Here is a 26454-nt window from a genome sequence, read left to right as displayed (position 1 = left end):
TCTCACCTGACAAGGCCCAGCGTTAAGTGATGATCAGTATGATTAAACTGTTTTTTGTTGACCGATCTCCGACATGATCATGATTAATAGTCGGTTATTAGCTTTGGGAGGGGCTCATTAAGACAAATGAGACGCGTCTCACTTGTTTGTTATGCGTTTTTAATCATGTTTCAATAATATTATTATTATAGATGGGATTTGTGCCCCATAGTGGTTGAAATAAGCCAGTTTTTGCTACAATACAGAATGCTCTGGATTGGAGCTTTAATTCGATGTAACAAGCAAATTATGCAAGTTTTGTTTTTATGGTAAATCATCAATTTTGTTTAAGTCCCCAAAACGTAGCAGAGATCAACAATTATTGTAATGGCCAAATATTTCATAAACAATTATTTTATTTTGTTTAATCTCAAAGTTCATCAGAGTCTGAATGGATTTAAACTTAAGGTCCAATAAACTTTATTGGCATTTATGTCCATGTATTGCTCATTTATTTATTATCACTCAATATGCATTATTTCTTTTTCGCAGCATTTGCCTCCAAGTAGGCCAACAATTTAGCCACATATGGAGGAGGAGGCGGAGGAGTAGGCAAATGTTCAGCACTTGGCACAAACCCATTATCGTCGGCTGTATAGTCGACACGATAGAGCAGTCCGTCGTCTCCAGTATACTCATAGAATCCCTTGGACCGTAGACCATCTTCACCTACCTCTAATTTCTCGATGCGGCCACTTTCTTCGGCTAAAATGCCATTTTCGGTCTCATAGCTTTTTGGCAAATGATTGCAGGAAAGTTAAATCAATTCACACTTGATATCTAAAACTCATACTTACAGATAATGATAGCCATCTACCTCGACATCATCCTCTTGGCGTATAATGGCCCAGCCGTTACCGCCTTCTCCCGTTCCACGACCCTTGCCCAAATTTGCTGTGACTGGACGCAATGTTGTCGCAACTGTGGGTCGTGTTGACAATCTCGTGGTGGCTGTGGCACCACGCCCACTTCCGCTTCCACCTCCACCACCTCCAGCTCCTGATCGACTAGCTCCACCCACGTATCGTCCGTTGTCTCCCGAATATGGGTCGGCCAGGCGGCTATCGTGTTGATATTTGTTGTCCACATGAACATATCTCCCATCATTACCTCCACTGTATCGGCCATCGTTGCCTCCCCTATAACGACCATCGTTGCCATCACGATAACGGCCATCTCCTGCTCTTACTGCGGATGTTGGGGGCGGGCGGTATCTCCCATCGTTTTGAGCCAAGGCCACAGCGAAGCAGATCAGCAGGGAAATCTTAAAGGAGGATATTTCGTCAACTTCTAATTGATTATTGATTTTAATCCAACTTACCGTTAGATGCCACCACATAGTGGAATAGTGCAAGATGAGCAATGACCAGATGCAGCCTCGAGCCGCTGGTTTTATATCTCTGCACGTTGCAACGCCCATCTATTGATCGCCAGAAGATAGACTGAGATTCACTCTCGCATATGCAAATGAGTTTGCCTAACTGTTTGCTGATTCTAAATGCATACTATATACATACATATATATAAAACTTGATCAATTAAGCACTTTGGTTTACGATCCGATTAATTCATAATTTGTTGCCTGTTTACTGGACAAGTATATAAAAATTTCAAGAAGATGCCGCAATTTTATTAAGATTAATTACATTAATTTTATAAGCGACCTCATTTGATGTGATTTTGTCATTGCTTTGGCTCGTCTATAATCAAAACTTCATTAAAGAGTTTCAAATATTTTGTACAATCCCCGATTGCATGCAATGAAAATTCACATTCAGCCAGAAAGATGCCTCTTGGCCGCCTGTCCAGTTAAAAATTTCCGATTAATGCGACCATGCAAAACGGTCAAGGCTCTTAATAAATAAATTTTAAAAAAAATTTGTTTTTATTAGATTTAGTTTATTTTTTCGACAAGCACCAGGCTGGTAAAACTGTTTTCAGTTGTTTACAGTTGTTGCGTTAACTTTCAGTTTTATTTTTTTCCAATTTTTTTTTAATTTTCCGAGTATAAGAAACTTTAAGTCGATTATCTGACTAAAAGCATTTCCCAAGTCGGTGAGCACTCTAGCGGAAAACCAGTTGACCGATCTTTTTCAGAATTTTCACCAAAATTTTACAAGTAAATAAACAATTGGTGAATAAGCTTTTTAAAAAAAAACTTAAGACAACTCTCACTGTGTCCCTTTCTATATGTGCGTAAAGTTAGCCACACTGTTAATGCCGAGTTACCCTCTCTATATCGCTATACCCGTAAATTTTCTTGAATTTTCTTCTTTCACACATACCAGAGAACTCCAAAGAGTATGATTGAGCAGGACAAATGAAACCTCAAAAACTGGTTGGGCTCAAATACAGCTTCTTATTTAACGGCTGTTTCTTTTAGTAATATTAAGATAATTTATAACTCGACTCAATTTTAAGGAAACTACATATCTTTCCTAAAACGAAGCAAATTTAAATATATGGACGACGGTGGTATCATCCTCCTGGTCCCACTTTAGAAAATTTAATTAAATTTAACTTATACATAAGTACATATGTACATATGAATGTATGTACTATTCATTTAGTTAACCTTGACTGGTTTGGTTGCTCTGTGTGCCCGTGCTTAAATACCTCATCCTTCAAAGCCTGCTGCTCCTCGTTCCCCAATATCAGCTGTTCCGCTGCCCACTGCCCAATTGTTACACGAAAACCTTTTTTTTATAATTCACTCATTGTTTTTAATTTTTTCCAGTGCAGGCAATTAGTTGTTATCGGCTGTCGGCGCAAATATATAGTTTCATCAAAATGTCGATTTGTTATCGATAGGTGTAGCATCGATGACAAAAAAAACATCGATGGTGTAATCGCTAGCACAGTTTATTTTCCGTAGGACAGTCTGAAAATTGCCGCAGTTTTTTTTTATTTAGCGCATAGCTTTAAGAACAGGCTAGCACAGTTGCAAACCTTTAACAATGTCTGCAAAGCGACAAGCCACATCCAATCTCAACCATGAGAACTGGGATCAGGAGGAGGAGCCCGAGCAGCGCGGGACTTTTAAGACAGCCACCCAAGAAGAACTGAACTTGCGCGTTATGAAAAAGGCACGCCGCAAGGTTGCCGGCGCCGGCAAAGACGAGACTGCAAGCGAAACGAAAAACGTGTTCAGTGGGTTTTCAGGTAAATTGAAATGAATTATTTTGTGACCATGATGATGATTGATTTGTTTGTGCAGGTTTCGGTAAGCCGGCGGCATCTTCATCGTCCCCCTATGCATTTCTATCAAAATTGCCTACATCAACCAGCGAAGTCGGCACAACATCGTCGCAATCGACATTCTCGTTTCTGGGCGGCGGCGATAGTGCGAAGCCAAAGAACGAGGCAGCACCAGCGGGAACATTTTCTTTTGGCGCAAAGAAGGAAGCAACAAGTACATCGTCTTCCTCCACCTCCACCTCCATATTTGGCAAAATTGGCAATGAGCCAGTAAAGGCCGTAGCCACTACAGCCGCATCCACGTCTATGTTTAAAGCCTCTGTGCCATCGGAGAATTCTCCAGTAGTAGCAAAATTATCATCTAGTAATAGCCAGCCTTCATCCGAGTATCGTGAGAATGTCGCCGATCTGAATCGTGGAGTAATTAAATTTATCAAAGATAAGATAGACGAGAATCCGTACTGTATATTAACGCCCGTCTTTGATAATTACAACAAACACCTAAAGGAGCTTAAAGATGAAGAGGTGGCTAAGTCTGACAAAACAACATCTACTTCTTCGTTAGCTGAGACTGCGCCAGGTTTCAGCTTTGGAAAGCCTTCCAATCCGATTGGTGGTTCGACACAACCGTTACTCTTTGGAAAGAAACCAAATTGTACAATTACTAGTGGAACATCGACCACCACACCTCCCAAGCCTTTGTTTTCCTTTGGCCAATCAGCCACCAGTAGCACATCTACCACAACATCATCTGCAACAAGCATATTTAGTCTCTCCTCCTCCACGCCGGCCACATCTGCAAGTGCAGATGCCACTAAACCTGGTTTCTTTAGCCTTGGACGCAAAGATGATGCAACATCGCCGCCCAAAACTAATGGATTCAGTTTTGGCTTAAAGACAGACGGTGATGAAAAGCCAAGTACTTCAGGGTTTTCTGGTTTTGGTAAACCGGCAGCAGCATCCGAAGGAGCTCCAGCAACAGGTTTCTTCTCCTTTGGCAAACCCGCAGAACCAGCACAACCAACGGCTGCAGCCACTGAAAACGAGGAAGAAGACACACCACCCAAGGTGGAATTTAAGCAGGTAAAATCTTGGAAGAACTGACAATCTTTTTTTCTTTCAAACTCATTAGTTTGTTTTGCTTGTTTAGGTCGTTGAGGATGATGCTGTATACTCCAAGCGTTGCAAAGTGTATGTCAAAAAGGATACAGACTTTGTAGATCGTGGTGTGGGCACTCTTTTCTTGAAACCAGTGAAGGATACGGAGAAAACTCAACTTCTGGTGCGAGCTGATACCAATTTAGGCAACATCCTGGTTAATCTAATTCTAAGCAAGGCCCTGCCCACCGAACGCATGGGCAAAAATAATGTTATGATGGTCTGTGTACCCACTCCAGAAGAGTCGAAGCCGACCACTATGCTGCTGAGAGTTAAGACAGCCGACGATGCCGATGAGCTATTGGATCAGATAAAGCAACACATTAAGTGAAAACAGTTTCTGCATTGCATATACATACACATATACACGCATTTTTGTATCATTTTTACTTTTATTGTGGGTTTATTACATATGAAGGAATGTATCTATCGTTGTGTGTATAAGTGATGGAAGGGTCGGCATGTTCTTTTAGTCTACTGTTGCAACGCAAATACTGGCCTCAATAAGATCACTAATATTTACATTCAATACGGGGACATCTACTTCGCTTTCATCGAGATTGCTCTTGTATTGACGCAGCAAATTTACAAGATGTTTAGGATATGCTGCAATTGCAAAAATAGACAAATGAATCAGCGTTGGCTTAATAGAAAAACTTTACATACAGATAACGTTAATGGGCAACGGGTTGTACATCAGAATCTGAATCCTCCAGTACCATAACATCATCATCCTCGGAATCAGAGTTACATTGTACTACATTGGCAGTATTGACCTCTTCGATGGCTTCTTCCTCCTTCTCTGTTGATTCTATTTTATTGATTTGGGTTTCAGTTGAAGTTTCCAGATCAGGAGTTTGATCCTCGGTTTCAGATTTTTTTGCTGCATCTCGAATGGGTTCAATGTCCTTTAGTTCCAAGATCTTAACAGGCGACTCTTGTCTGGGCAATTTGAATACCCGTGGAGTATCCAACCTTATTTCCAAAAGAGCGCAACGCAGGACCACTTCGGGGCACCTAGGAATTGGTGGGTCTATCACGCCGTCTTTATTACTTAAGTCTGCTTTTAGGTTTTGTGTAGATACTAAAGGAGATTCCTGCTCCGTGACCGCAATCTCGAGAGTATTTTCCTTGTTGCTAAGATCCTCCTTTATGGGATTTTGAAATTTAAATACCCTAGCAGGATTTAAGAACAAATTTCTCGATCGCTTCGCATTATTAGGAGTGGAACTGGCTAATTCCAAATCTGATGAATTATTTATTCGCCTTTTGGTTGATTTTCTTGTAGAAGTGGAAGCCATTTCCACACTCGTGTTATCCTTTGTGGGATTTTGAAATTGAAATGCCCTAGCAGGATTTAAGAACAAATTTAGATGTACATACATATCTATTTAATATTTAATGTATATCTACTTCAGGGCATAGGTATCTCTTAGTACTTCTATGGATTCCTTTGGCGGCAAATAAGAGCCATCGCTGTCCAAAAGGCTGATGCCATTCTGAGAAAGTAAAATTGGTTTAACGGATGAGCAATTACAAGATTGTTCCTAGAACTTACCAAATGAAAAAGATTTTGTATATGATCTTGCAAGTTCTTGATATTTTTCCAGCTCACATCGAGAAGGATTAGGGAGCATTTTCTTTCGTCGGTAAAGAAATTGGAAAGGTCTAATCTCAGTGGTTTATTGTGCATTGTGGCTAACTAGTGCAACAATATGCACAATAGTAGAATTTTTTTTTTTTTGATATTAACAGGTTAACGTCACAGCGTATTCCTGATGATGAGTTTCGTATTTTCGTTTTAGTTTTTAATTTATTTTTAGTAAATTTTGTTATCGATTTGTAGTTGGCGATAGGCTCTTGCGCGAGTAATCGATATATATCGTTGTACTTTGTTAGTCTTGGGAAGTTCATTCGGGTGTTTGTGTATTTTGAACTATTTAAAATAATATGTGAGATATATCTTCTGCAATGTTACAGGTGTCGCATAAGTTGTTGTCAACGACTTTCATTTTGAATAGTGTTTTTGTCAAATGCGTGAACGCTTAGTATTCTGTTTAGTTGTTTTATCTCCAGTCTAAGGAATTGGTCTTTTCTCTGGAACCATGGTTGCGATGACACATAAGGATATAGAAGGCAGTAGCCTTTGTTTCGATTTATACAAAATTCATTGTACGCTCTTTCCCATTTCAGTTTTATTTTGTTGTACATATGATTGATAGCATCGTTGATTGTCCAGCTTATGTGCGTGAACACTCCATCGTGTCTGACATTTTTGGCTGCGGTATCCGCTAAATCGTTTTCTCTTATGTTTGAGTGACTAGGTATGTGGTGTACTTCGACTGAGATGATATTATAACTATTTTCTATATTTTTAAGGATTCTTTGAGGAAAGCAATTATTGTTGTTGGGGTTTCTAATTGTTTGGGTTGCTCCAAGAGTGTCTGTTAGGAACGCTACTTTGCAGAAGTGATTCCACTGATCATTGTTTCATTTGCATCTCTTTTGTTTTTAAAGGCACCTTTCGAAAAATTGGCATCTACGAAGATTTTTCGTGTGCGTATAGGAGTTGACTCTATGGGTGTAATGTTGTCCAGGACATCTTTAAATTCAGCATACACTTTGGCATAACTTGTTTTATTAGCATGAAAGACACTGGACAGAAGCGACGCCGCTGGCAGGCCATAAGCGAAGACCTTCACCAGTTCTTTTGCTGTGGTAAATTTAATTCTATACTCTGGTGGAAGTTCGGCCGCTAGGTGGTATATTATATTAGTTGGAGTTGATCTAATAAGCCCCAAGGCCTTCCTTTAGTGTGAGTTAGCATGAGTATTTATGATGCCCATTACTGTTTTAGTTGCTTTTGCAAATGAAGAGCTTGCATATTCATACCTGTTCCTTGTAAAGGCCTTATAGAAAAGAATTGCACTTTTGGGATGGGTGCCAAAACGACAGCCATTAATCATATAAAGAAACATATTTGTTTTGTTTGACTTAGCAATTGTTTCCTTTATGTGTTGGGTCGAAGAATTATTGGTGCTAATCAGTCTTCCTAAGTAGTTAATTTTATCTACGTCCCTTATAGCTACGTCTTAAATTAAAATGTAAAGCAGCAGATTTGTTCGGGTTGAATGACAGGTTGATTTTATTGCACATTTTACTAAATTCTGTAACTTGTCTTTCTAATATGTTTTTAGCGTCTGAAAAGTTTTTATGGTAACATACCAGCAAAAGTCATCAGCATATTGAAATAGTATGCTGTTAATTTGGTTGCTTATCTTGTGCAGCTCAGCTGTGTATAAATTGAAAAGTATTGGACTAAGGCAGCTACCCTGACTTACTCTATTATTTTTATTTCTGTTATTCCCATAGTCAAAACTCTTTCTTTAAGGTATGTAGTTGCAAATGAATTGTATGTGTCTGTGATCGAAACCTAAATCTATTAGCTTGTTGCCTAGAATGGGAATATTAGCAGAGTCGAAGGCTTTGCTTAGATCCAATACAGATGCACAAACGTGCATGCCCCTAGCTTTCAGATTTGCTATATTGTTTAAAACGTCATTGATGCAGTGCGATGTGGAGTGGTGTTTACGGAAGCCGTAAGATCTCGGGGGCAATATATTGTTGTTGTTTATATGGTTTTCCATCCTTGTTTTTACCAATCCTTCTAAGCATTTGAAAACTACGCTTAGTAGGCAATAGGTCTATTGTTTGTTATTATAGCTGAGTCTAGATTCTTTTTAGGGACAGGTACTACTTTTATTTTTCTCCAACTAGCTGGTATGTCACCGTTGTCTAGAGTCTCATTTAGCAGGGATACCAAAATTTGAATTTCTGAGGGTGGTAAGGCAAGAAGCATTCTGTATGATATATTGTCTGGACCTTTTGCTGAGTCCGGGTTGCGGGAATTCAAAAAGTCAAGTAAATCGTTGTTAGTAAAGTTTGAGTTGCTAGCGGGTAGTAGCCAGCTGTCAGGTGGGTTCATTTTTTTCATATTTTTTGGCAAAATCCATCCGATTGACTTTGTTAGCCTCAGATATGAGAGGCTTCTTTCGTGCAACTCGAGCATATAACCCGTCCTTTTTGAGTATTTTTCGGATTTTGTCGGCATGGAGATCTTTGCCAAACTTCTCCCTTATGTCCTGACCAATCATTGGAGCTGATATGCCAGGATTTAAGCGCACAGTCTTTAAAATGTCTCTCTTCTCTAGTTCGGTCAGCAATGATGGCCATCCAGTACGAGGCTGGGACTTGACAGAGCAGGTCAAAGAGTGTGTTCTGCCAACAATACTGCCGATTTCCCGTAAAGTTTTCCTCTCATCCCGCAGTTTAAGGATGAGATTTTTTAAATCGGGATCAATTTCTTTAGACTTATTGCCCATTGCGATGTTTTCAAGAGAATGAAAAAACTTGTCAAAACAAAAGCAATTTGAAATGTAAGGCATTAAGTACAGTTATTTGTTCTTAAACGCTAATTAAAGTTCAATACAGAGCATAAAAACAGTGGCTTTTTATTTAGGTGATTGCTTCTCAGTCATGGCTAATATATGTAGAACTTGGTTTTTCTAATTGGCTTCTCGATCGCTTCGCATTATTAGGAGTGGAACTGGCTAATTCCAAATCTGATGAATTATTTATTCGCCTTTTGGTTGATTTTCTTGTAGAAGTGGAAGCCATTTCCACACTCGTGTTATCCTTTGTGGGATTTTGAAATTGAAATGCCCTAGCAGGATTTAAGAACAAATTTAGATGTGCATACATATCTATTTAATATTTAATGTATATCTACTTCAGGGCATAGGTATCTCTTAGTACTTCTATGGATTTCTTTGGCGGCAAATAAGAGCCATCGCTGTCCAAAAGGCTGATGCCATTCTGAGAATGTAAAATTGGTTTAACGGATGAGCAATTACAAGATTGTTCCTAGAACTTACCAAATGAAAAAGATTTTCTATATGATCTTGCAAGTTCTTGATATTTTTCCAGCTCACATCGAGAAGGATTAGGGAGCATTTTCTTTCGTCGGTAAAGAAATTGGAAAGGTCTAATCTCAGTGGTTTATTGTGCATTGTGGCTAACTAGTGCAACAATATGCACAATAGTAGAATTTTTAAAAAACTGAGTGGATCTGAGTTGAAAGTTGAAAGCTTCTAAGTTTGTACATTATTTCATTATGTGTTGTGTTGTTTGACGTAACCGTTTTTTATGGATTTTGGCGTTGCCAGTCTGTTGTTTTTTTGGCGCGTATTTTAAACTGTGCCACTTTCGGCGTTTCAGTTTGAATCCTCTTAGTTAAACCTGGAAAAATGTTAGCCAGTTTATCTTCATATATAACTTGTTGTCGTTTTATCTGGCAGCAAAATGTGGCATCTGACAGAAAGTATAAATATTATCTTGTTAATTACAATTAAAATTAGGCAATAAATCGCCAGATGCACTCATTGTATGGCATAAGGTTGTTTTAAGTAGCTTAACTGAAAATTCATTCCTGCAGAAATCCACAATTTTTTGCATCGCAGACTAATTCGCATAGGGGCGACAGCCCTAGGGTTATTATGATATAAATTGTGGTATTTGGGATTTCTAGCAGTGACAGCTTCTGGTCACACTGTTCAGAAAAAAAATAAAAAAATTTTATTGGAGACTAGAGATTTAACTGAATAATATGTCTGCTGTTCTAAATCACGCAATTCGCCGCCAATTGGTGGCAACTGGGGCCAGGAACATGTCCGGTACTGCTGCCGTGGCTGGTGAACATTCCGGTAAATATCCATAAACTATTTAAATATCCTTTCAAGTTTGTAAGGTTAAGGTTATGTAATGTTGCTATTGGGCAAGAGTTATGATTGAAGTTTATAATTGTTTTCTTTGTGCATCTTTCTAGGTGGTTATAAGGTCTGGAAGCGTTTGTCTTTCTTTGTAGCTGTTCCAGCCGTAGGTCTGTGCATGTTGAATGCCTACCTAAAGCACCAGGAGGAGCACGACCACCCCCGCCAGGAATTCGTCAAATACGAGTATCTGCGTCGTCGTGAGAAGCGTTTCCCTTGGGGCGAGGGCCAAAAGAGTTTGTTCCACAACCCCCATGTTAACCCATTGCCCGATGGTTATGAGCATTAAATAGGCGTGTGCGCGAGGAGAAACAAGAAGGATAGATGAGGACGATTATGTAGTTTGTTTGGTAATCAAAACTGGCCTGGCGTATTCACATTTCAAGTTGTTAAGATAAGCGAAATATACAGACACATGTTGCCGCTGCCCTATGGAAATCTTATTGAAATGGAATAAAAACTGAATCAGTGAATCGAGTCAATCTCGGGGTAGACATAATAGACACATCAATTTCTAAAATCGATCAATTTATATGCATATCTCGATAGTGAACCATGACCGTCCTCCTAATAAGCACGAACTCTAAAGAATACAGTCTTGGCAAGCGTTTAGTTAGCACCATGATTTTATTGCGTCCTAAACAACAGATGATCAAGAAAAACTAATCCCTGTGTTTAAATTCAACCACAGACATATTGGACAACTGACTACGAATCATAAATGTATTATGTTCTTGGAAACATTTGCTTATAGTGCGTTGGAATTACTGTCGGTCTCGTTGGCGAATGATCCATAATAATGGACCAATGTTTTAGAGGCTTATTTTAATACAATTATATTGGTATAACCAATAGCAAAATATTTTGAGCATATGAAATTTTTATTCAAATTTAATCAACTTACTATTCGAATTGAAAACAATCGACTCTTTAAGCTTTTTATGTATATAAAAGTGAATGATAGAAAATGAAATTGCCTTAAGCGCAATGTTTTTTTGCATGGCCTGTTGATTTTCCATTCCTAATTAGGCGACCTTGTTTGCTTATAACTTCCTTCTTTGGTTCACTGTCCTTTTGTGGTTTCTTCGCCGTTTCGTGTGACTTTTGTTTTTTAACACCATCTCGACTACGTGTCTGGCGCTTGTCTTCAGGGGAAGAGGATGAGGTTGTTGTGGTTTTCTTAGGGAGAGACAATTTGATCATTTTCGCTGGCGGTGAAGCGGTAGACTCTGTGGGTGAAAAGTCCTCGTCAAGGAGCTCTTGAAGGAATTCCGCTTCGTCTTCAGATTTCACAACAGCGTTAGCTTCCTTATCGGCCTCTTGGTAGGGCACCATATCCACCACATGATCATCTTCAATATGCTTTTGAAGTTGGTTCTGATTGAGGAAAATATAATCGCAAAATTCGCAAGCAAATCGCTCGTTGTCCTTATGAGTTTGCAGATGACTCTGGATTTGGTCGGTTAGGATATTCTCCTTACACAGGGGGCAAACCAAATCCAATTTTGCATGAACTGAGGAATGATCCACCAGACTTTCATATGTTTGATGCGTTTCGCGGCAAATGCTGCAGACAAATGAGGTGCCGGATACCTGTTTATGCACTCGCAAATGTCGGGACAGATGATGAGAAAGCAAATATGATTTATTACAGTATTTACAGGGATAGACACGCTTGCCAGCATGGGCCACCAGGTGACGGGCCAATTTACAGGCAGTAACAAAGCTTCGATTACAGTGCTGACACGAGAATGGTAAATTATTACTGTGGATAACCTGAGATGCAAGATATAAAGAATTATTACAGTTTCTCGTTTAAATGAAATGCAGTTTCTCACCTCATGCCGCTCCAGTCCCTGCTTAAAAGCAAAGGACTTGTTGCATACGCCGCACTGAAAATTCCTTTGTTTTGTATGCCGTTCCGCGTGCTTCATCATCTCTTCCTTAGATAGGAACGGCTTTTCACAGTATAGACACAGAAATTTCGGTATATCCGTGTGGGTGCGTTCATGGCGATGCAACAGGGCCTTCCGGGTGAATGCCTTATCGCACGCTGTACATTGGAATGGCTTCTCGCCGGTGTGAATAAAGTTGTGCTTCTGCAGATCGTATTTCGAGAAAAAACTTTTATCGCAATCCGGGCACTGGAAGCTCCGTTTTCGTGAATGATTCAGACGATGAATCTCCAGCAGCTGCTCCAAAGGAAACGAGCGTTCGCAATCTGGACAGGGGAATACATTGGTTGCCACAGGGGCAGCATTTTTTGTGGGATCTTCGGCTCCGTCCAAATCACGTGGATCAATAATTTCCGTAACTATGGCCGCCACATTGCCATCCTCATCTCTTTGAATTTGGGGTGTTGAAAGTCGTGGCTCGACAGGCTGAGAGGCTACTTTATTTAAAATTCGAATTGAAGATTTGTTTAATACTTTGGGTCTACTTGGTACGACTTCAGAAGTTGGCTGTGGAGCAGTGGCGGGTGTCGGAGCCCGTACAGATGGTGGACTTGGATTTGGAATAGGCGGAGTGTCTTCGGGTTCAGTGCCTAGAGCTTCTTCCTCGAGCTCAGCAATCAAATTGTGAACATCATCCATGGACAATTCTTGGTTATTTTCTACTTTCATTTGATAAGCAGATTTACCCTTCTTCGAGGTGGGCATAGTAGAGGCAATTGTCAATGAGCTGGTCTCCATCACCTGAACATCTTCTATTACCAACTGATTCGATTTAACCATCGAATTTAATAATTTCTTTGGTTGTCCATCTTTAAGCCCCAAGTCCTTTTTTGCTTGAGTTGCTATAAGAGGAGCTCGTGGTTTTTCCAATGGCTCCTCAGGCAATGACCCAGTCAATGGATATTGTCTCAGTAATGTCTCTGCACGCTTACACATTTGCTTAAAGCGATAACAATGCTCGAAAAGCAACCTGCAGTCCAAGCAAATTAAAGAAGGCATCCCATCGTCGTTAATCACCTAAGAAAAACCGTTATTTAAAATTCAAAATTATTGTCGTTTACTTTAGAGTTATGGGATGACTTAATGTTGCGCACCAAAATAAATCCAAATATTACTAAATAAATTGATCTCAGTACGTACTTAAAAAAAAAAATAGACTTGAAACAGTTTTTTTTTTTTTTTTGAATTTTTTTAATATTTTAGCTCTTTTTAGCTACATTTTAAATGTTGTTTTTGATGAGTTAACAACACTGCTGCAGTGATGCCATTTACGAAAAGAAAGATAATAAGCAAGATAGAGATAAAATATCATTCTTCGATTTGATGATTTACCGACTAATTTTATATTATTTTGTGGCAACGTTAAATAGTTAATAATCTTTTATATCTTGGATGACTTGCGATCAGTGCTAATTAAATGTTTTCGAGGAATGCAACAAGCTAATTTCTGTTTAATAATTTTGTTGGAGTTTGCAAACTAATTAGTTACACATAACAGTCTTTAAGTAAAACTAGACAGAATTAAATTTACAAATATGAAATATTTTGAATTTTTCCCGCAATTTAGATTTTTAATCTGACGGGAAAAAAGCGGAAATGACAACACTACTCACACGGCAAAAATTTACGGCGAGAGGGCAAGAATTTACGGCGAGAGGGCACGAATTTACGGCGAGAGGGCACGAATTTACGGCGAGAGGGCACGAATTTACGGCAAAAAGCTACCGCGAAAAAGCAAAAACTGAGGCGAAAAAACATATGATTTTTAAGCGGCGGCGACTGAGCACGCTTAACCTCCGTTATTTAATTGATTACAACAAAAAATAACGCTAATCGTGTTTGCCAAAAAAGGACATTTCGTTTATTGTGATTTGCATTAATATAGTTAACAAAAACATTAGAAACAGCTGTTTGGCTATTGTTTATTTAGTTTAAAAGTAAAAAACAACAATAGTGAAGTACTCTTCCCCCACTACCCACGCACTGTGGAAGGGACAGAGAAAGAGAACAAAAGGAAGGCAGGGCCCAAGCACAAGGAGAGCATAAAGCAGACACTGAACATTTAAAAGAGAATCGAGAGAATGACGGACGAGTGCATAACCAGAAACTTTAGTCTTCTCAATAGAAGCAACAGCGGCGGCAGCAGTAATGGACAAACCAAGAGCAATCGCAGCAGCATTGTTGATAACACTGACGCCAAGGGCTGCATGGAAGGAAGCAGTGGTGGTGCAACAGGAACGGGAATAACATCGGCGAGGTAAATGCATATGTATGCATGCATATGCTAGTGCATGTGCGCGCGTCTTTGCTTCCCTCTCGCACTTGCAGTCTTTATTCCGCTTTCCTATTTGTGTTTGTTTTGTGCCCTTGGTAAACAGTGATGCCCAAAGAAGAGGAGCGACAAAGAGTTAAGAAAGTAAAGGCCGAAAAAAGCCAAATCGGGTGAAGTGGTTATTGACCAACTAATTTGGATTTCCCCCAAAGTATTAATTCTAATTCATTCTTTTTTTTTTTGCTTACTAAAAGAAATACAAATGTATATGTAAATCCCACAAACTGCAAATTAATAATCGATGAAGGAAATTATGAATTAATATGTTAAAAGAAAAATCAATTTTCATTTAATCGATATCTTTGTATAGTTAACCACATTCTACTAGTGAGAATTAAGTTTAAAATTATTATGGTATTCTATTCAAATAGTAAAAATTTTGAAATTCATGAAGGGAGCCGGTGAAAATAATATTAGAATGTTATCTAAGCCGAAAGAAACGAGCGTTTTACAATTTTAGCAAAAATTTAATTATACTGAGGTTCTGAGGTTCTATTAGAAAATACGACCAATTGCTCTTAAAAAAGGCTGCTTTAGGCATGATTAATTATTAACCAGATTTAATTATATAAAGAAAACTTTGGTATAATCGTTGGTTTTCCTTTGTTAAATGTAGAACTTAATCATCAACACCATTGTCCGTAGATTGATTGCTTATCACCTACTATCTAATCTCACTACAATTATTAACGCATTTATTTTGCCAATTTTTTGTTGTTTTTTGGCTCTTTTAGTGCTGCGCCAGCCTCAATAAATAAATATGTAGCCCGGATGCCAGTGGATCGCTATGCCAGTGAATATAATATGAATCACAAATATCGCGGCCAAGCTATAATCTTTAATCATGAATTTTTCGATATACCCTCTCTGAAATCAAGAGCTGGAACTAATGTTGATGCCGAGGAACTGCGCAAAGCACTCAAGAGTCTGGGATTTGATGTTTCAGTGCATAAGGACTGCAAATTGAGAGATATTTTGAAATATATCGATAAAGCCGCCTCATTGGATCATACAGATAATGATTGCATAGCCATTGCCATTTTGTCTCACGGCGAGCATGGTTATATTTATGCCAAAGATGTGCAATATAAATTGGATGCCATTTGGCATTATTTTACAGCGCATATTTGCCCCACATTGGCCGGCAAACCGAAGTTGTTCTTTATACAGGCATGTCAAGGCGATCGTTTGGATGCGGGCGTGATGCTGGAGAAAAACGGGGTTACTGAAACGGACGGCGAGTCCTCAATGAGCTATAAGATCCCCATACATGCTGACTTCCTCTTTTCATATTCAACGATACCAGGTAAGCAATAAATGGAATAGGCATTTTATTGTCCTAAAACTTATTGCTTTATTTTGTAGGCTACTTCTCCTGGCGCAATACAACGAATGGATCTTGGTATATGCAATCGCTTATTCAAGAGTTAAACACAAATGGTAAAAAGTATGACATTCTCACTCTGCTCACTTTTGTTAGTCAACGTGTGGCCATTGATTTTGAATCAAACGTGCCCTCTACACCTTTAATGGATCGGCAGAAGCAAATACCCTGCGTCACTTCAATGCTAACGCGCATATTGCGTTTCACAGATAAACCAAGTGCCAATAAAGCTGGCTAGGTATCACCATCATCACTATCATCAACCATTCATCCATTCCCGCTCCCACCATATTCTTCCAATGATTTGCATATACAAATATATCTGGATTAATTTTGCTTCGCTTTAATTTAGTTAATGACTTGAGACTTAATCAACATTATGTGAAATGTTATTGTTGACAAAATTCATTCTATTCCATTACATGATAATTTCTTTCTCATATCACAATCTCCACAAATTTAGTTTATAAGACCAAGAAAATGCCCTGAAGAGATGCATTTATATATATACACAGACATATATATATATATACATATATATATATATACATATATATATATATATAAGAACAATTTTGATAAGAAAAATAAAAATCTGAATACAATTTTGAATAATGCGGGTTTTTTTTGTTTACTGGTAACGCCAAACAGCTGTCATTATGCCTTTACATGCGAGTGTCCATGTGTGTGTAATGTACATACATACATATATTTAACAATTTCGGCTAATTGTATGTAGTTTTGTGAAATTTGTTTATTGTGTGGGGTATAAATGTTCAAGCACTAGTTGGAGTTGGTTGTTTTTGGTCGGATTAGCTTCTTAGCCAATTCTCTCACGCAATCAGTCTGTTCAGAAACCATTTTTTGGTTAGTAAGTTACAGTACCCACCTCGATCGAAGTAATAGCCATTATTTGAAGCGGCAGAGCTGCTGTTGATTTAATACGTTGATTTTCCCGGAAAATTGACGAAAGTTTGTTCTGCGCCAAACAAAAACGGCAAATTTGCTTTTTACTTAATTCGTCCTCGCGTAACTTTGTTGTTTCGGCCATGGTAAAAAAATACTTTTCTTTTCTGAAAATACACAAAACGGCAAAAGATGCAGCGTCAATACACAAACCCGAAGAGTTGCCACCTTTTATGAAAAATATTATGTGGCAGCCCCTATTGAATGTCAATTTTTTTCTACCCATTTAAATTTATTTTTACTTTTTTTAAATATTGAAAAAGGGGATTTTTTTTATACAATACATTACAATAATGTTCTAGAGCATCCCCTCTATTAGAAAATCGCATCATGAAAGTTTAAAATTATATATGTACATATGAATACGTTCTTATTCAGCTTAATGCAGTCTTTTTGCATACATATATGAACATACATACATACATACGTACATATGTAGATCTTGTTCATCTAGGATTTATCTAATACGGACACACATAGGAATGATTTGTCGAAGACAGATTTTTAAATCAAACATTTCTAATTCTAATTGGGTTGGGATTAACACATACCTAGTTGAACATTTTTTAGTTTATTAAAGTCATTAATGATTGTGCCATATTCGACCATTTAAGATAAAATTGCATTGCTGGCAGAAATTCAGTTAAGGCAAGGGTGTATAATGCAGAACGTTATACAAACAAACTATAAATTTAGTTTAACAATACCATCAAATTTAGTTAACATCCATTTGAATATATAATAAAATTATTCACTTTATGACCATAGTATTGAATTGATATTTCACAATATGTATACAAAATTTAGGCCTTCGAATGCAAAATCTGTTTACATTATGCACGGAACTGAAAAAATTCGTAAAAGTAAATTTTTCACCTGTGCATCTGTTTAAAGGATACTGAGTTACTTATTTACTAGTGTAGACATATGTATGTATGTCTTTTCATATAATCATATAAAATCAGTTTTTTTTTCAACAATATTTATTAACTTTGTTCGCCAGCATCCCTCAGACGTGCCTGCGTCTGTTCGCCTATATCATGGATAACATTTTGCTGAAGCAATTCATAGGCTTCGTATTTAAGAGACTCGTCGAATGCATACTGAATACTCGTATCATAGAGCATAAGTTTACATTTAGCCAGTGCCAGGATGCAGTTGCGCAGTCGGGCAATCACTTCACGTTCGGGACGTGGAACTACTTCGCTAAGATTTTGGGCAAAGCCTCCTTCGCCGCCTTCCTGATTCTCAGCCTTTGTAGGTGCTATCCAAATATAGCCATTGTTACCAAGGATAATTGACGCTCCACAGGGAAGATTATGGAAATGCATTTTTCGCCGCTTGACCAAGGCGGGGAAAACTTTGACCAGAATGCCCTGCGAAAGTTTTCCATATTTCAAACTGCGCGTGTAGAGCGAAAGAGTGCCTTCTTCAAATATATTCTGCATGTGGGAAATAGAGTCATCATTCATACTAAATTTAATTATTATCACTCATTTCAAAGTTACCTGTACTTCCGCTGAGATTAAGTCCCCCTCATCCAAATAACGTCTCATCATTTGCTCATCCTCGGCTGAGCGACGTCGGAGCTCTCCACCTGGTAAATTAACCGATGAAAGAAGGAGCACCGAATCTAAGCGAGAATTTGTGTCTACCCGCCATCGTTTCTGTTGCACTTCTATGACACGGGCCACCACTACATCACCAATCTCACCCACATAACGACTCTTGAGAGGGCGGACCGAAATCAATTTGTTTACTTTTTCTATAACACCGGCAACTGAAGCCTTGATATTCTCCTCCTCCACAAATGTGCCATGTCCCCGCATGTAACCAGCTTCTGGCATAAGAATCTCACCGGGCGTGTAAATGCGGGGCAGACGATCTTGATGTTCGGCAAGATCATTCCAGTCTACACGATCCAAAGCCAGCCCAATAGTCGCATTAATAGACATTTTACTTTTAAATTGAATTTATTTGAAAGATCTCAACAAAAACAAAACGTGGGAACGAGGGTAAGCAATACCTGGTCACACCACACGCCTAGAATTTAATGTTGAAGTTAACGATTGCAAATACTCTATTTTTAATTACAATTTATGAAGATTTCCCACAATGTTTTGGAATGAGTGGTAAATTCGCTTTTAGATTGCGAAGTCTTTGGCTTAAATTACTTTACTTTAACCAAAAAATTTAAAATCATAAATAACTTTAATATACATACATACGTACATATCTGGTTAAAGTCCGGAATTTAAAGCTTATTTCTGTTTCCAAATCGCTAAATTTTGTTTTTATGTAAGGGACTGCAAGTGCAGTAGGAATTTAATAAACGGTACTCCAGACTCGAATTATGTGTTTTTATTTTGGGTTTTAAACCCTTAAAATTTAAAATTTTGTAATATATTAAAATTACACTTTTAAATAATCTAAGAAAAAAACTTATTTTTGAACTTATACACTTGTAATTGTTTGTTGTCAATTTCAATCCCAATCGAGTTGGAAAATCAAAATATTACTGAAAGAAAGTTTTAATTAACTTTACAATTCAAATAATTGTATTTTCACATAGTTATTGGAGGTGTGGCTCAAACAAGCTACTGCGGGACTACCGCGAGGTATTGTTTTTATTAATTTTCTCACAAGATACTGATTGGTATTTAATAATATATTAAAACTCAATTAGTAGTCTAAATGTATGCCTGCTGGTCCGCAAAATCAATATACTCTTTGCCTCAGAAAGTGTATTCCACTCTAGGATTGTAAACAGCTGTTGCGACATATGCTACGGTCACATTGCTGGCCATCAGCAATGTTAAGGGTTTTTCTTCTTTGTGCTCACAATTCTTGAAAAGTGTCTAATTTATTGAAAATGGATCAACCCGATGACCATTTTCGTTATATACATAGCTCATCACTCCATGAGCGAGTACAGATTAAAGTGTATGCAAAGTTCGGCTACCATCTTAAGGAAAGCAATGCAATTTAATCCTTTCTCATTTTCAGAGGAACACTGGAGGGGAAGAAACGCCAGCCAGATTATGAGAAACTACTCGACGATCCTACACTACGGTTCTCTGGTCTGTATTCCGAGGAATATCCATCCTTTCAGGTGCGCCTTCAGGTGTTTAATAATGGTCGGCCCTATTGCCTGCCCGTAAATAGTTCCTATAAGGCTTTTGGTAAACGATGGAGTTGGAATGAATGGGTGACGCTGCCCCTGCAATTTTCCGACTTGCCACGCTCGGCTATGTTGGTAATGACAATTTTAGATTGCTCTGGGGCAGGACAGACAACAGTGATTGGGGGCACAGCTATATCAATGTTTGGCAAAGATGCAATGTTCCGCCAGGGTATGTACGATCTGCGAGTTTGGCTTGGTCAGGAGGGTGATGGCAGCTTTCCAAGTATGACGCCTGGCAAGGGCAAGGAATCATCGAAATCGCAAATGCAACGCCTAGGAAAGTTGGCCAAAAAGCATCGCAATGGTCAGATCCAGAAAGTCGATTGGTTGGATCGTTTGACATTTCGTGAAATTGAAGTGATCAATGAAAAGGAGAAACGAATGTCGGATTACATGTTTCTAATGATTGAGTTTCCCGCCATCATAGTTGATGATAAGTACAATGTGAGTTACCATGTTTAACGACAGAGATTTTTTAATCAAAATGTTTATTCCTTTCAGTACGCTGTCGTCTACTTTGAGCCCGATGGCGATGCCAAATATAAACTACCAGCAAAACCAAAACTGGTCTCTGTACCAGATTCAGAAATTCAAATGGTAAACTTTAACTATATTGGAAGAGTTTAATCTCATTTTACTTTTCATTGTTAGGAAAATCTTGTGGAACGGAAACATCATCGTTTGGCTCGTTCAGAGCGTTCTGGCATATCGGATCGTGATGCCAAGCCAACAGCTCATATTCGAGATCAACTTCATACCATTGTCTATCGCCAGCCACCTACATATGTCCTAAGCAGCGAGGAGCAGGATTTGGTGTGGAAATTCCGCTTTTATTTATCGTCCCACAAAAAGGCTTTGACCAAATTTCTCAAGTGCATCAACTGGAAACTTGAAGATGAGGTAACGCAAGCTCTTTGGATGTTGGCGAATTGGGCACCAAACGACGTTGAGGATGCCTTGGAACTTTTAAGTCCACAATTTACCCATGCTCAGGTTCGGAAGTATGCCATAAGTCGTCTGGCTCAAGCACCAGATGAGGATTTACTCTTATATTTGCTGCAATTGGTGCAAGCGCTAAAGTATGAGGATCCGCGAAATATTCTTCATTTGCACAATTGCATTTTTCCAGAGCGGGATGTTGTGCATTCTATACTCGATGATAATGGCTCCCTGCTAGATCAGAGCAGCATTTCAGAATTGAGTGGGGCAAGCAGTGCATTGCACAATTCGGTTGTTGCATCCAGTCAGAGAGCATCGGCAACTGGAGTTAGTCCGGCTGGCACTGGAGGACGTGGGAGTCCAGCAGCTGGTACTGGGGATGCCTCTTCCATAGCCTCTGATTCAACATCGAATGCATTGATTCTACCAGAGGGTATCAGCATCGGTACTGTTCCGTCCAATCTGTGTACATTCCTTATACAGCGAGCCTGCATGAATCCAACTCTAGCCAATTATTTCTATTGGTATCTGTCGATTGAAGTGGAAGATGTGGCGGAATCAGTACGTAAACAGGATGAACGGGCCCATGACATGTATGCCATGGTCCTCAAAATGTTTCTTAAAGTCCTGGAAAATGGAAATTTCAGTTTACGAGGAATTTTCTATAATCTCCGCAAGCAACGCCGTTTCATTGATGAACTGGTTAAATTGGTGAAGCTGGTGGCAAAGGAGCCAGGCAATCGGAATAAGAAGACAGAGAAATTTCAAAAACTTCTCAACGAACAGGACATGTTCAAGGTGAACTTTACCAACTTTGAGCCAATACCATTTCCCCTAGATCCAGAGATTTGCATCACCAAAATTGTTCCGATGCGCACGTCGCTCTTTAAAAGTGCATTAATGCCCGCCAAGTAAGTGAAACAGCAAAGGATTAATGAGATATCTAATGCATCAATATTTCCCTCTTCTAACAGGCTTTCGTTTGTGACATCTATAGCTCATCATGAGTATGTGGCGATCTTTAAACATGGGGATGATTTGCGTCAGGATCAGCTAATCCTTCAAATGATAACCCTAATGGATAAGCTGTTACGTCGCGAAAATCTTGATCTTAAATTGACCCCATACAAAGTTTTGGCCACCAGTTCAAAGCATGGCTTCCTTCAGTACATTGATTCCTGCACTGTGGCCGATGTGTTGGCCCGAGAAGGCAACATACACAATTTTTTTAGACGTCATCATCCCTGCGATAATGGCCCTTATGGCATATCAGCTGAGGTGATGGACACATATATAAAAAGCTGTGCTGGGTACTGCGTGATAACCTATTTGCTGGGTAAGTAATTCCACGTCGAACCAAATAAATGTAGATCCGAGCACATGTACATATGTGCAATTTCTGATTTTTGCTTGCAGGCGTTGGCGATAGGCATTTGGATAATCTTCTATTGACAACGAACGGCAAACTTTTTCACATTGATTTTGGTTATATATTGGGACGGGATCCCAAACCAATGCCACCACCCATGAAACTAAGCAAGGAAATGGTCGAAGCTATGGGCGGGATCAGTTCGGAGCATCATCATGAGTTTCGCAAGCAATGCTATACGGCATATTTGCATCTTCGTCGGCATGCCAATGTGATGTTAAATCTGTTTTCCCTTATGGTGGATGCCACAGTGCCAGATATAGCTCTGGAGCCGGATAAGGCCGTTAAAAAGGTGGAAGAGAATCTGCAGTTGGGTTTAACAGATGAAGAAGCTGTGCAACACTTACAAAGCCTGCTTGATGTATCTATCACCGCTGTAATGCCGGCACTGGTAGAGCAGATTCATCGATTTACTCAATACTGGAGAAAGTAGAAATCTTAAGAGAGAAGAGAAGAATAACTCTTTTATTATGTGATAGGCAGGGAATGCAATTTGGGTGAATAATTGTATAATAATGAGTTGCCTGACAATTGCTTTCGCTTTCCCTGGTTATTGACTCATTTCATCTGACGATGTCTTGCGCAAATCGAATGAGATCTTAGATTACATTTCTAAACTGTTGTAGTATGTCATGAAGTTGTATATATTTATTCTGTATGTGCATATTCCTAGAGATTATATTAATTTAAATTCCCTAACAATGCACACTCTTTCTAAAAAGCCAGTATGGCTGCTTTTTAAGGTGCTCGAGCTAATGCTCAGTGGGGTTGGCTGCTACATTCATATTAGATGCTTTCAAGCCGAGGGAACTCCGCATATATTTCTGCTGTGTGCCACTTATGGAGGATCGGCCATTATTTGTGCCTTATCCATAGTTGGCATGTTCTATGCCGAAAAGCCAACGATGAAATTGGAGGCAGCAATGAGTGGTCTGCTGGGTACTCTTCACATGCTCACCGTCTATGCGAATATGTATCTGGCCGAGCATGATATTCAATTGATGTTTCTTAAAAATCTAGAGGAACATCAACATGGGTTCTTTATTTGCTGCAAAAAGAATGCCATAATAGCCTTATATACGGCCGCTATATTCTATTTGCATTGCACATTTGCCCTGGACCTGATGTACACTCATCGATCCTCTAATTTGATAAGGAAGCATCCGCAAAGGAGTAAGCGACCATTAAAATTGTATTTCATTAGTATTGGGGTGGAACATTTTTTATCAAGATTTAAATGGTTCCATTTAATGTCGGCCAATATGCTCAGAAGCCGTCAGCAATCCACCCACACTATTCAAAATGCGGATATAAAACTATCTATCCCCCATGTGTAGTAAATAGATTTTATGAGGATGTTAAAAACTCATTTGTTTGATTTTGAAATAATAAATTTATGGATAAAATGACAATATTTAATTAAACCGAATTGCAAAAAAAAAATTTGAATTGCTTTGAAAGTATCGATAAATATCGATAATAAGTGATGACTACATCATCAAATTTTTAATCTCTATAAAAAGTACAAAAATTAAATACAGTATTAAAAAAATTTAAAAAAAAACATTCAATATAGTCTTTAAGGCAAATGATAAAGTACGGGTAAAAAATTAATTGATTAAAAGAATATCGGCTGCGGAGTTTTGTCATCTACTGTAAGTTAACATTATGTTAGTTGTGTCAATGTGTCAGTTCTGTTAATAAAAAAAAATTATTTCTTTGAAATAGACAAAATGACTTCAGCACAGGAGAAATCTCAGGATGCTGACCAGGATAGGATACAGAGACGTGTCAATAAGATACTCGAGACTCGTCTGGAGTCGGACAAAGACACGCTTGATGCCCTCAATGGCCTGTCCAGTTTCTTTGGCGAAAACACTTTGAAAAATCGTCGAAATCTTCGATCCCAGATTGAACATCGATCGGTGGGCATCAATGAGAACTTCCTTAAAGCATTTCGGGAAGTAAAACTGACCTTGGATGCAGTTTGCGACGATTTGGATACCATGGCTACATCTGTGCAGACAATGAAAACAGATTTGGAGACTTCGAAAGCATTGACTAAAGATCTCATTGAGCAAACAAACACAATGCAGCAAGAACGCGAGCGGCTGGAAGTGCACCAACAGATAGCCCAGGCTTTCCTGTCGAGATTTCAACTGAGCGTTCCTGAACATCAATTGCTCTACGGAACGGCCAAGGATGCACCAATTGTGCCAGAGTTCTTCAAAGTTCTGGATCGGGTGCAGTCCATACATGCAGAATGTCGGCTTTTAATGCAATGTGGTTATCAAACGGCTGCCTTGGATATCATGGAGGAGATGACACTGCATCAGGAGGGAGCACTAGAAAGGCTATATCGATGGACTCAAAATCACTGTCGAAGTCTTGAAAATAACGAAATTGGTCCTCTAGTTGTGGAGGCAATGAGTCGTCTACAGGATCGACCAGTGCTCTTTAAGTAAGATTGATTGAACCAAATTTTTTGGCTTTCCTTTATAACAATCCATTCCATAATTTAGATATGTCATAGACGAATACGCCATATCTCGGAGAGCAGTTTTGGTGCGTCTATTTATTGAAGCTCTGACCGAGGGTGGACCCGGCGGCAATCCCAGACCAATAGAGCTGCATGCTCATGATCCTAAGCGATATATTGGTGATATGTTCGCTTGGCTTCATCAGAGCATACCCAACGAAAAAGAGAATTTGGCTATGTTGTTCAAGAAGTGTGATAAGCATGGTAAGTAGATGGCATCCAAATCCCCTGTTGGATAAGACATTATTCCCATTTCCTTTCTCTTATTCCACGCAGATATCTCGGACCAGATGCAAAAGGCTTTGTGCTATATAGTCGATGGCGTATGTCATCCGCTGAAAGTGCGCGTGGATACAATTCTCAGCTCAGAGAAGGACACCATCATTTTGTTTACCATATCGAACCTGTTGCGTTTCTATCAACAAATCATGAAGCAAGTGGTCTTCGGTGGCAGCTTGGAACAGTGTCTCATTGATCTGCAGAAGAGTAGTGAGCAAATCTATCTGAACGCTTTGGCGAGCCAGGTGCGCAGTGTCTTGCAGCGTCCTGCTGGATCTACATTGGCATTGGAGCCTCCTCAGCGGGACCTAGTACCGCCTGCAAGTGTTGCTCGATTGCTGAATATGTTGAAGGAGATACTTTCAGTGGCCACTATGGTAGATGGTCGTCAGGCAGATATAACCAAAATTGTTAGCTGCGTCATCGATCCTCTGCTGCAATCAGTCCAAGAGAGTGCTGCACACTTGCCCACTATTGATATGGGTGTTTACCTACTGAATTGTCTTTACCACATGCAATCTACTCTGGCCGTGTACGAGTATATGGATGAACGAGTGGAACGTCTGCAAGCCCAGTCGGATGCTCAGTTGGACACCCTTACCTCAGAGCAGGCATCTTCATTGGTGGCAAATCTAAATTTGGGACCCATTTACACCATTTTGCAAAGTAATCAAACTAAAATAGAAACGAATCTTTTAAAGATATTTATGTCAAAAATGGATGCATTCCTTGAGCTGCCCGATGTGCTATTGCTGCCACAAATACAGCTCATTATGTCAAGTTCTCATCGAGCTACTGTCCAGCGTCGTGCATTCAATGTAATTGTTGCTATTTATAAACAAATCTATGATCGTGTCCACGATCCTGCCAATGGTTTTCAACCCGATCAGATGCTCCAAAAGACCCCAGAACAGGTGTCCCACATACTCCTGAGCCCATAAAGTGACAAGGGGAGAAGTGGGGAAAATTATAATTAACATGTACATACCTATTATTCGTATTTTAAATAAAATAAAAAGAAAGTAAATCAATTGCAGTTGATCATTCTGCGTTTCTTTTGAATCGAATAATATTTAATCTTTGTCGAAAAGTCAGTGCAATATGTTTGCAAATCATTTAATCTGGCACGTCGATTTCCTTAATCATGAACAAGTCACATAAGAACAAAATTTGAATTCGATCAGCAATGACGTTAAAGTATTTATCGATAACGACAATACTGAC

The 26454-nt window shown here is 39.0% G+C and overlaps 10 protein-coding genes across 10 annotated transcripts; 6 read left to right on the top strand and 4 right to left on the bottom strand.

The window, feature by feature from the left end:
• Nucleotides 1-358: 358 nt before the first annotated feature.
• On the bottom strand, nt 359-1505 carry Cpr49Ab (Cuticular protein 49Ab). Its single transcript, XM_068287803.1, has 3 exons — nt 1361-1505; nt 837-1303; nt 359-770 (listed from the first exon to the last, which is right to left on the bottom strand). The coding sequence occupies exons 1-3, from the start codon at nt 1457-1459 to the stop codon at nt 515-517; spliced, it is 822 nt and encodes a 273-aa protein (XP_068143904.1). The 5' UTR covers nt 1460-1505; the 3' UTR covers nt 359-514.
• A 1379-nt stretch (nt 1506-2884) lies between these two features.
• Nup50 (nuclear pore complex protein Nup50) lies at nt 2885-4820 on the top strand. Its single transcript, XM_068287558.1, has 3 exons — nt 2885-3201; nt 3257-4320; nt 4388-4820. Exons 1-3 carry the CDS (start codon nt 2997-2999, stop codon nt 4724-4726), a joined length of 1608 nt encoding a protein of 535 aa, XP_068143659.1. The 5' UTR covers nt 2885-2996; the 3' UTR covers nt 4727-4820.
• On the bottom strand, nt 4766-9584 carry LOC137575469 (coilin-like). Its single transcript, XM_068288049.1, has 7 exons — nt 9330-9584; nt 9185-9270; nt 8941-9118; nt 5954-6097; nt 5809-5894; nt 5062-5742; nt 4766-5001 (listed from the first exon to the last, which is right to left on the bottom strand). The coding sequence occupies exons 1-6, from the start codon at nt 9462-9464 to the stop codon at nt 5070-5072; spliced, it is 1302 nt and encodes a 433-aa protein (XP_068144150.1). The 5' UTR covers nt 9465-9584; the 3' UTR covers nt 4766-5001; nt 5062-5069.
• A 399-nt stretch (nt 9585-9983) lies between these two features.
• Nucleotides 9984-10661, top strand: levy. Its single transcript, XM_068287559.1, has 2 exons — nt 9984-10157; nt 10280-10661. The coding sequence occupies exons 1-2, from the start codon at nt 10061-10063 to the stop codon at nt 10510-10512; spliced, it is 330 nt and encodes a 109-aa protein (XP_068143660.1). The 5' UTR covers nt 9984-10060; the 3' UTR covers nt 10513-10661.
• Nucleotides 10662-11085: 424 nt separating this feature from the next.
• Nucleotides 11086-17012, bottom strand: pita. The gene is made up of 3 exons (XM_068287555.1): nt 16784-17012; nt 12062-13195; nt 11086-11999 (listed from the first exon to the last, which is right to left on the bottom strand). The coding sequence occupies exons 1-3, from the start codon at nt 16943-16945 to the stop codon at nt 11202-11204; spliced, it is 2094 nt and encodes a 697-aa protein (XP_068143656.1). The 5' UTR covers nt 16946-17012; the 3' UTR covers nt 11086-11201.
• On the top strand, nt 13936-16334 carry Dcp-1 (Death caspase-1). The gene is made up of 3 exons (XM_068288008.1): nt 13936-14435; nt 15245-15816; nt 15876-16334. Exons 1-3 carry the CDS (start codon nt 14260-14262, stop codon nt 16130-16132), a joined length of 1005 nt encoding a protein of 334 aa, XP_068144109.1. The 5' UTR covers nt 13936-14259; the 3' UTR covers nt 16133-16334.
• Nucleotides 17013-17394: 382 nt separating the features above from the next.
• Nucleotides 17395-18895, bottom strand: Rrp4 (exosome complex component Rrp4). Its single transcript, XM_068287844.1, has 2 exons — nt 18369-18895; nt 17395-18302 (listed from the first exon to the last, which is right to left on the bottom strand). Exons 1-2 carry the CDS (start codon nt 18813-18815, stop codon nt 17847-17849), a joined length of 903 nt encoding a protein of 300 aa, XP_068143945.1. The 5' UTR covers nt 18816-18895; the 3' UTR covers nt 17395-17846.
• Nucleotides 18896-19649: 754 nt separating this feature from the next.
• Pi3K59F (phosphatidylinositol 3-kinase 59F) lies at nt 19650-23114 on the top strand. Its single transcript, XM_068287642.1, has 6 exons — nt 19650-19803; nt 19867-20488; nt 20546-20641; nt 20696-21894; nt 21958-22319; nt 22400-23114. The coding sequence occupies exons 1-6, from the start codon at nt 19733-19735 to the stop codon at nt 22843-22845; spliced, it is 2796 nt and encodes a 931-aa protein (XP_068143743.1). The 5' UTR covers nt 19650-19732; the 3' UTR covers nt 22846-23114.
• LOC137575468 (uncharacterized) lies at nt 23045-23749 on the top strand. The gene has a single exon (XM_068288048.1). It carries the CDS (start codon nt 23045-23047, stop codon nt 23747-23749), a length of 705 nt encoding a protein of 234 aa, XP_068144149.1.
• A 346-nt stretch (nt 23750-24095) lies between these two features.
• On the top strand, nt 24096-26266 carry Cog6 (conserved oligomeric Golgi complex subunit 6). Its single transcript, XM_068287719.1, has 3 exons — nt 24096-24873; nt 24935-25155; nt 25228-26266. Exons 1-3 carry the CDS (start codon nt 24146-24148, stop codon nt 26169-26171), a joined length of 1893 nt encoding a protein of 630 aa, XP_068143820.1. The 5' UTR covers nt 24096-24145; the 3' UTR covers nt 26172-26266.
• Nucleotides 26267-26454: the final 188 nt, after the last annotated feature.

Source organism: Drosophila tropicalis, unplaced genomic scaffold (assembly GCF_018151085.1).
Source record: "Drosophila tropicalis isolate 14030-0801.00 unplaced genomic scaffold, ASM1815108v1 contig_573, whole genome shotgun sequence".
Classification (NCBI taxonomy): Eukaryota; Metazoa; Arthropoda; class Insecta; order Diptera; family Drosophilidae; genus Drosophila; species Drosophila tropicalis.
This window is presented reverse-complemented; position numbering and strand designations above follow the sequence as displayed.

Bases quoted from the DNA above. Each gene is read 5' to 3' on its own strand.
- Cog6 (XM_068287719.1), top strand. From the start codon at position 24,146: ATGACTTCAGCACAGGAGAAATCTCAGGATGCTGACCAGGATAGGATA. The intron at 24,874-24,934 runs GTAAGATTGATT...TCCATAATTTAG, and splicing joins GATCGACCAGTGCTCTTTAA to ATATGTCATAGACGAATACG. The intron at 25,156-25,227 runs GTAAGTAGATGG...TATTCCACGCAG, and splicing joins CAAGAAGTGTGATAAGCATG to ATATCTCGGACCAGATGCAA.
- Cpr49Ab (XM_068287803.1), bottom strand. From the start codon at position 1,459: ATGGGCGTTGCAACGTGCAGAGATATAAAACCAGCGGCTCGAGGCTGC. The intron at 1,304-1,360 runs GTAAGTTGGATT...TCCTCCTTTAAG, and splicing joins CTATGTGGTGGCATCTAACG to ATTTCCCTGCTGATCTGCTT. The intron at 771-836 runs GTAAGTATGAGT...TTTGCCAAAAAG, and splicing joins GTAGATGGCTATCATTATCT to CTATGAGACCGAAAATGGCA.
- LOC137575469 (XM_068288049.1), bottom strand. From the start codon at position 9,464: ATGCACAATAAACCACTGAGATTAGACCTTTCCAATTTCTTTACCGAC. The intron at 5,895-5,953 runs GTAAGTTCTAGG...TTACTTTCTCAG, and splicing joins TACAAAATCTTTTTCATTTG to AATGGCATCAGCCTTTTGGA. The intron at 5,743-5,808 runs GTAGATATACAT...AAATCCTGCTAG, and splicing joins AGAGATACCTATGCCCTGAA to GGCATTTCAATTTCAAAATC.
- Dcp-1 (XM_068288008.1), top strand. From the start codon at position 14,260: ATGACGGACGAGTGCATAACCAGAAACTTTAGTCTTCTCAATAGAAGC. The intron at 14,436-15,244 runs GTAAATGCATAT...TGGCTCTTTTAG, and splicing joins ACGGGAATAACATCGGCGAG to TGCTGCGCCAGCCTCAATAA. The intron at 15,817-15,875 runs GTAAGCAATAAA...TTTATTTTGTAG, and splicing joins TTCATATTCAACGATACCAG to GCTACTTCTCCTGGCGCAAT.
- Nup50 (XM_068287558.1), top strand. From the start codon at position 2,997: ATGTCTGCAAAGCGACAAGCCACATCCAATCTCAACCATGAGAACTGG. The intron at 3,202-3,256 runs GTAAATTGAAAT...TTGTTTGTGCAG, and splicing joins CGTGTTCAGTGGGTTTTCAG to GTTTCGGTAAGCCGGCGGCA. The intron at 4,321-4,387 runs GTAAAATCTTGG...TTGCTTGTTTAG, and splicing joins CCAAGGTGGAATTTAAGCAG to GTCGTTGAGGATGATGCTGT.
- Rrp4 (XM_068287844.1), bottom strand. From the start codon at position 18,815: ATGTCTATTAATGCGACTATTGGGCTGGCTTTGGATCGTGTAGACTGG. The intron at 18,303-18,368 runs GTAACTTTGAAA...TCCCACATGCAG, and splicing joins TAATCTCAGCGGAAGTACAG to AATATATTTGAAGAAGGCAC.
- levy (XM_068287559.1), top strand. From the start codon at position 10,061: ATGTCTGCTGTTCTAAATCACGCAATTCGCCGCCAATTGGTGGCAACT. The intron at 10,158-10,279 runs GTAAATATCCAT...GCATCTTTCTAG, and splicing joins CGTGGCTGGTGAACATTCCG to GTGGTTATAAGGTCTGGAAG.
- Pi3K59F (XM_068287642.1), top strand. From the start codon at position 19,733: ATGGATCAACCCGATGACCATTTTCGTTATATACATAGCTCATCACTC. The intron at 21,895-21,957 runs GTAAGTGAAACA...CTCTTCTAACAG, and splicing joins AGTGCATTAATGCCCGCCAA to GCTTTCGTTTGTGACATCTA. The intron at 22,320-22,399 runs GTAAGTAATTCC...TTTTGCTTGCAG, and splicing joins CGTGATAACCTATTTGCTGG to GCGTTGGCGATAGGCATTTG.
- LOC137575468 (XM_068288048.1), top strand. From the start codon at position 23,045: ATGAAGTTGTATATATTTATTCTGTATGTGCATATTCCTAGAGATTAT.
- pita (XM_068287555.1), bottom strand. From the start codon at position 16,945: ATGGCCGAAACAACAAAGTTACGCGAGGACGAATTAAGTAAAAAGCAA. The intron at 13,196-16,783 runs GTGGGTACTGTA...GGTTTTTCTTAG, and splicing joins TGGCTATTACTTCGATCGAG to GTGATTAACGACGATGGGAT. The intron at 12,000-12,061 runs GTGAGAAACTGC...CTTGCATCTCAG, and splicing joins AGGGACTGGAGCGGCATGAG to GTTATCCACAGTAATAATTT.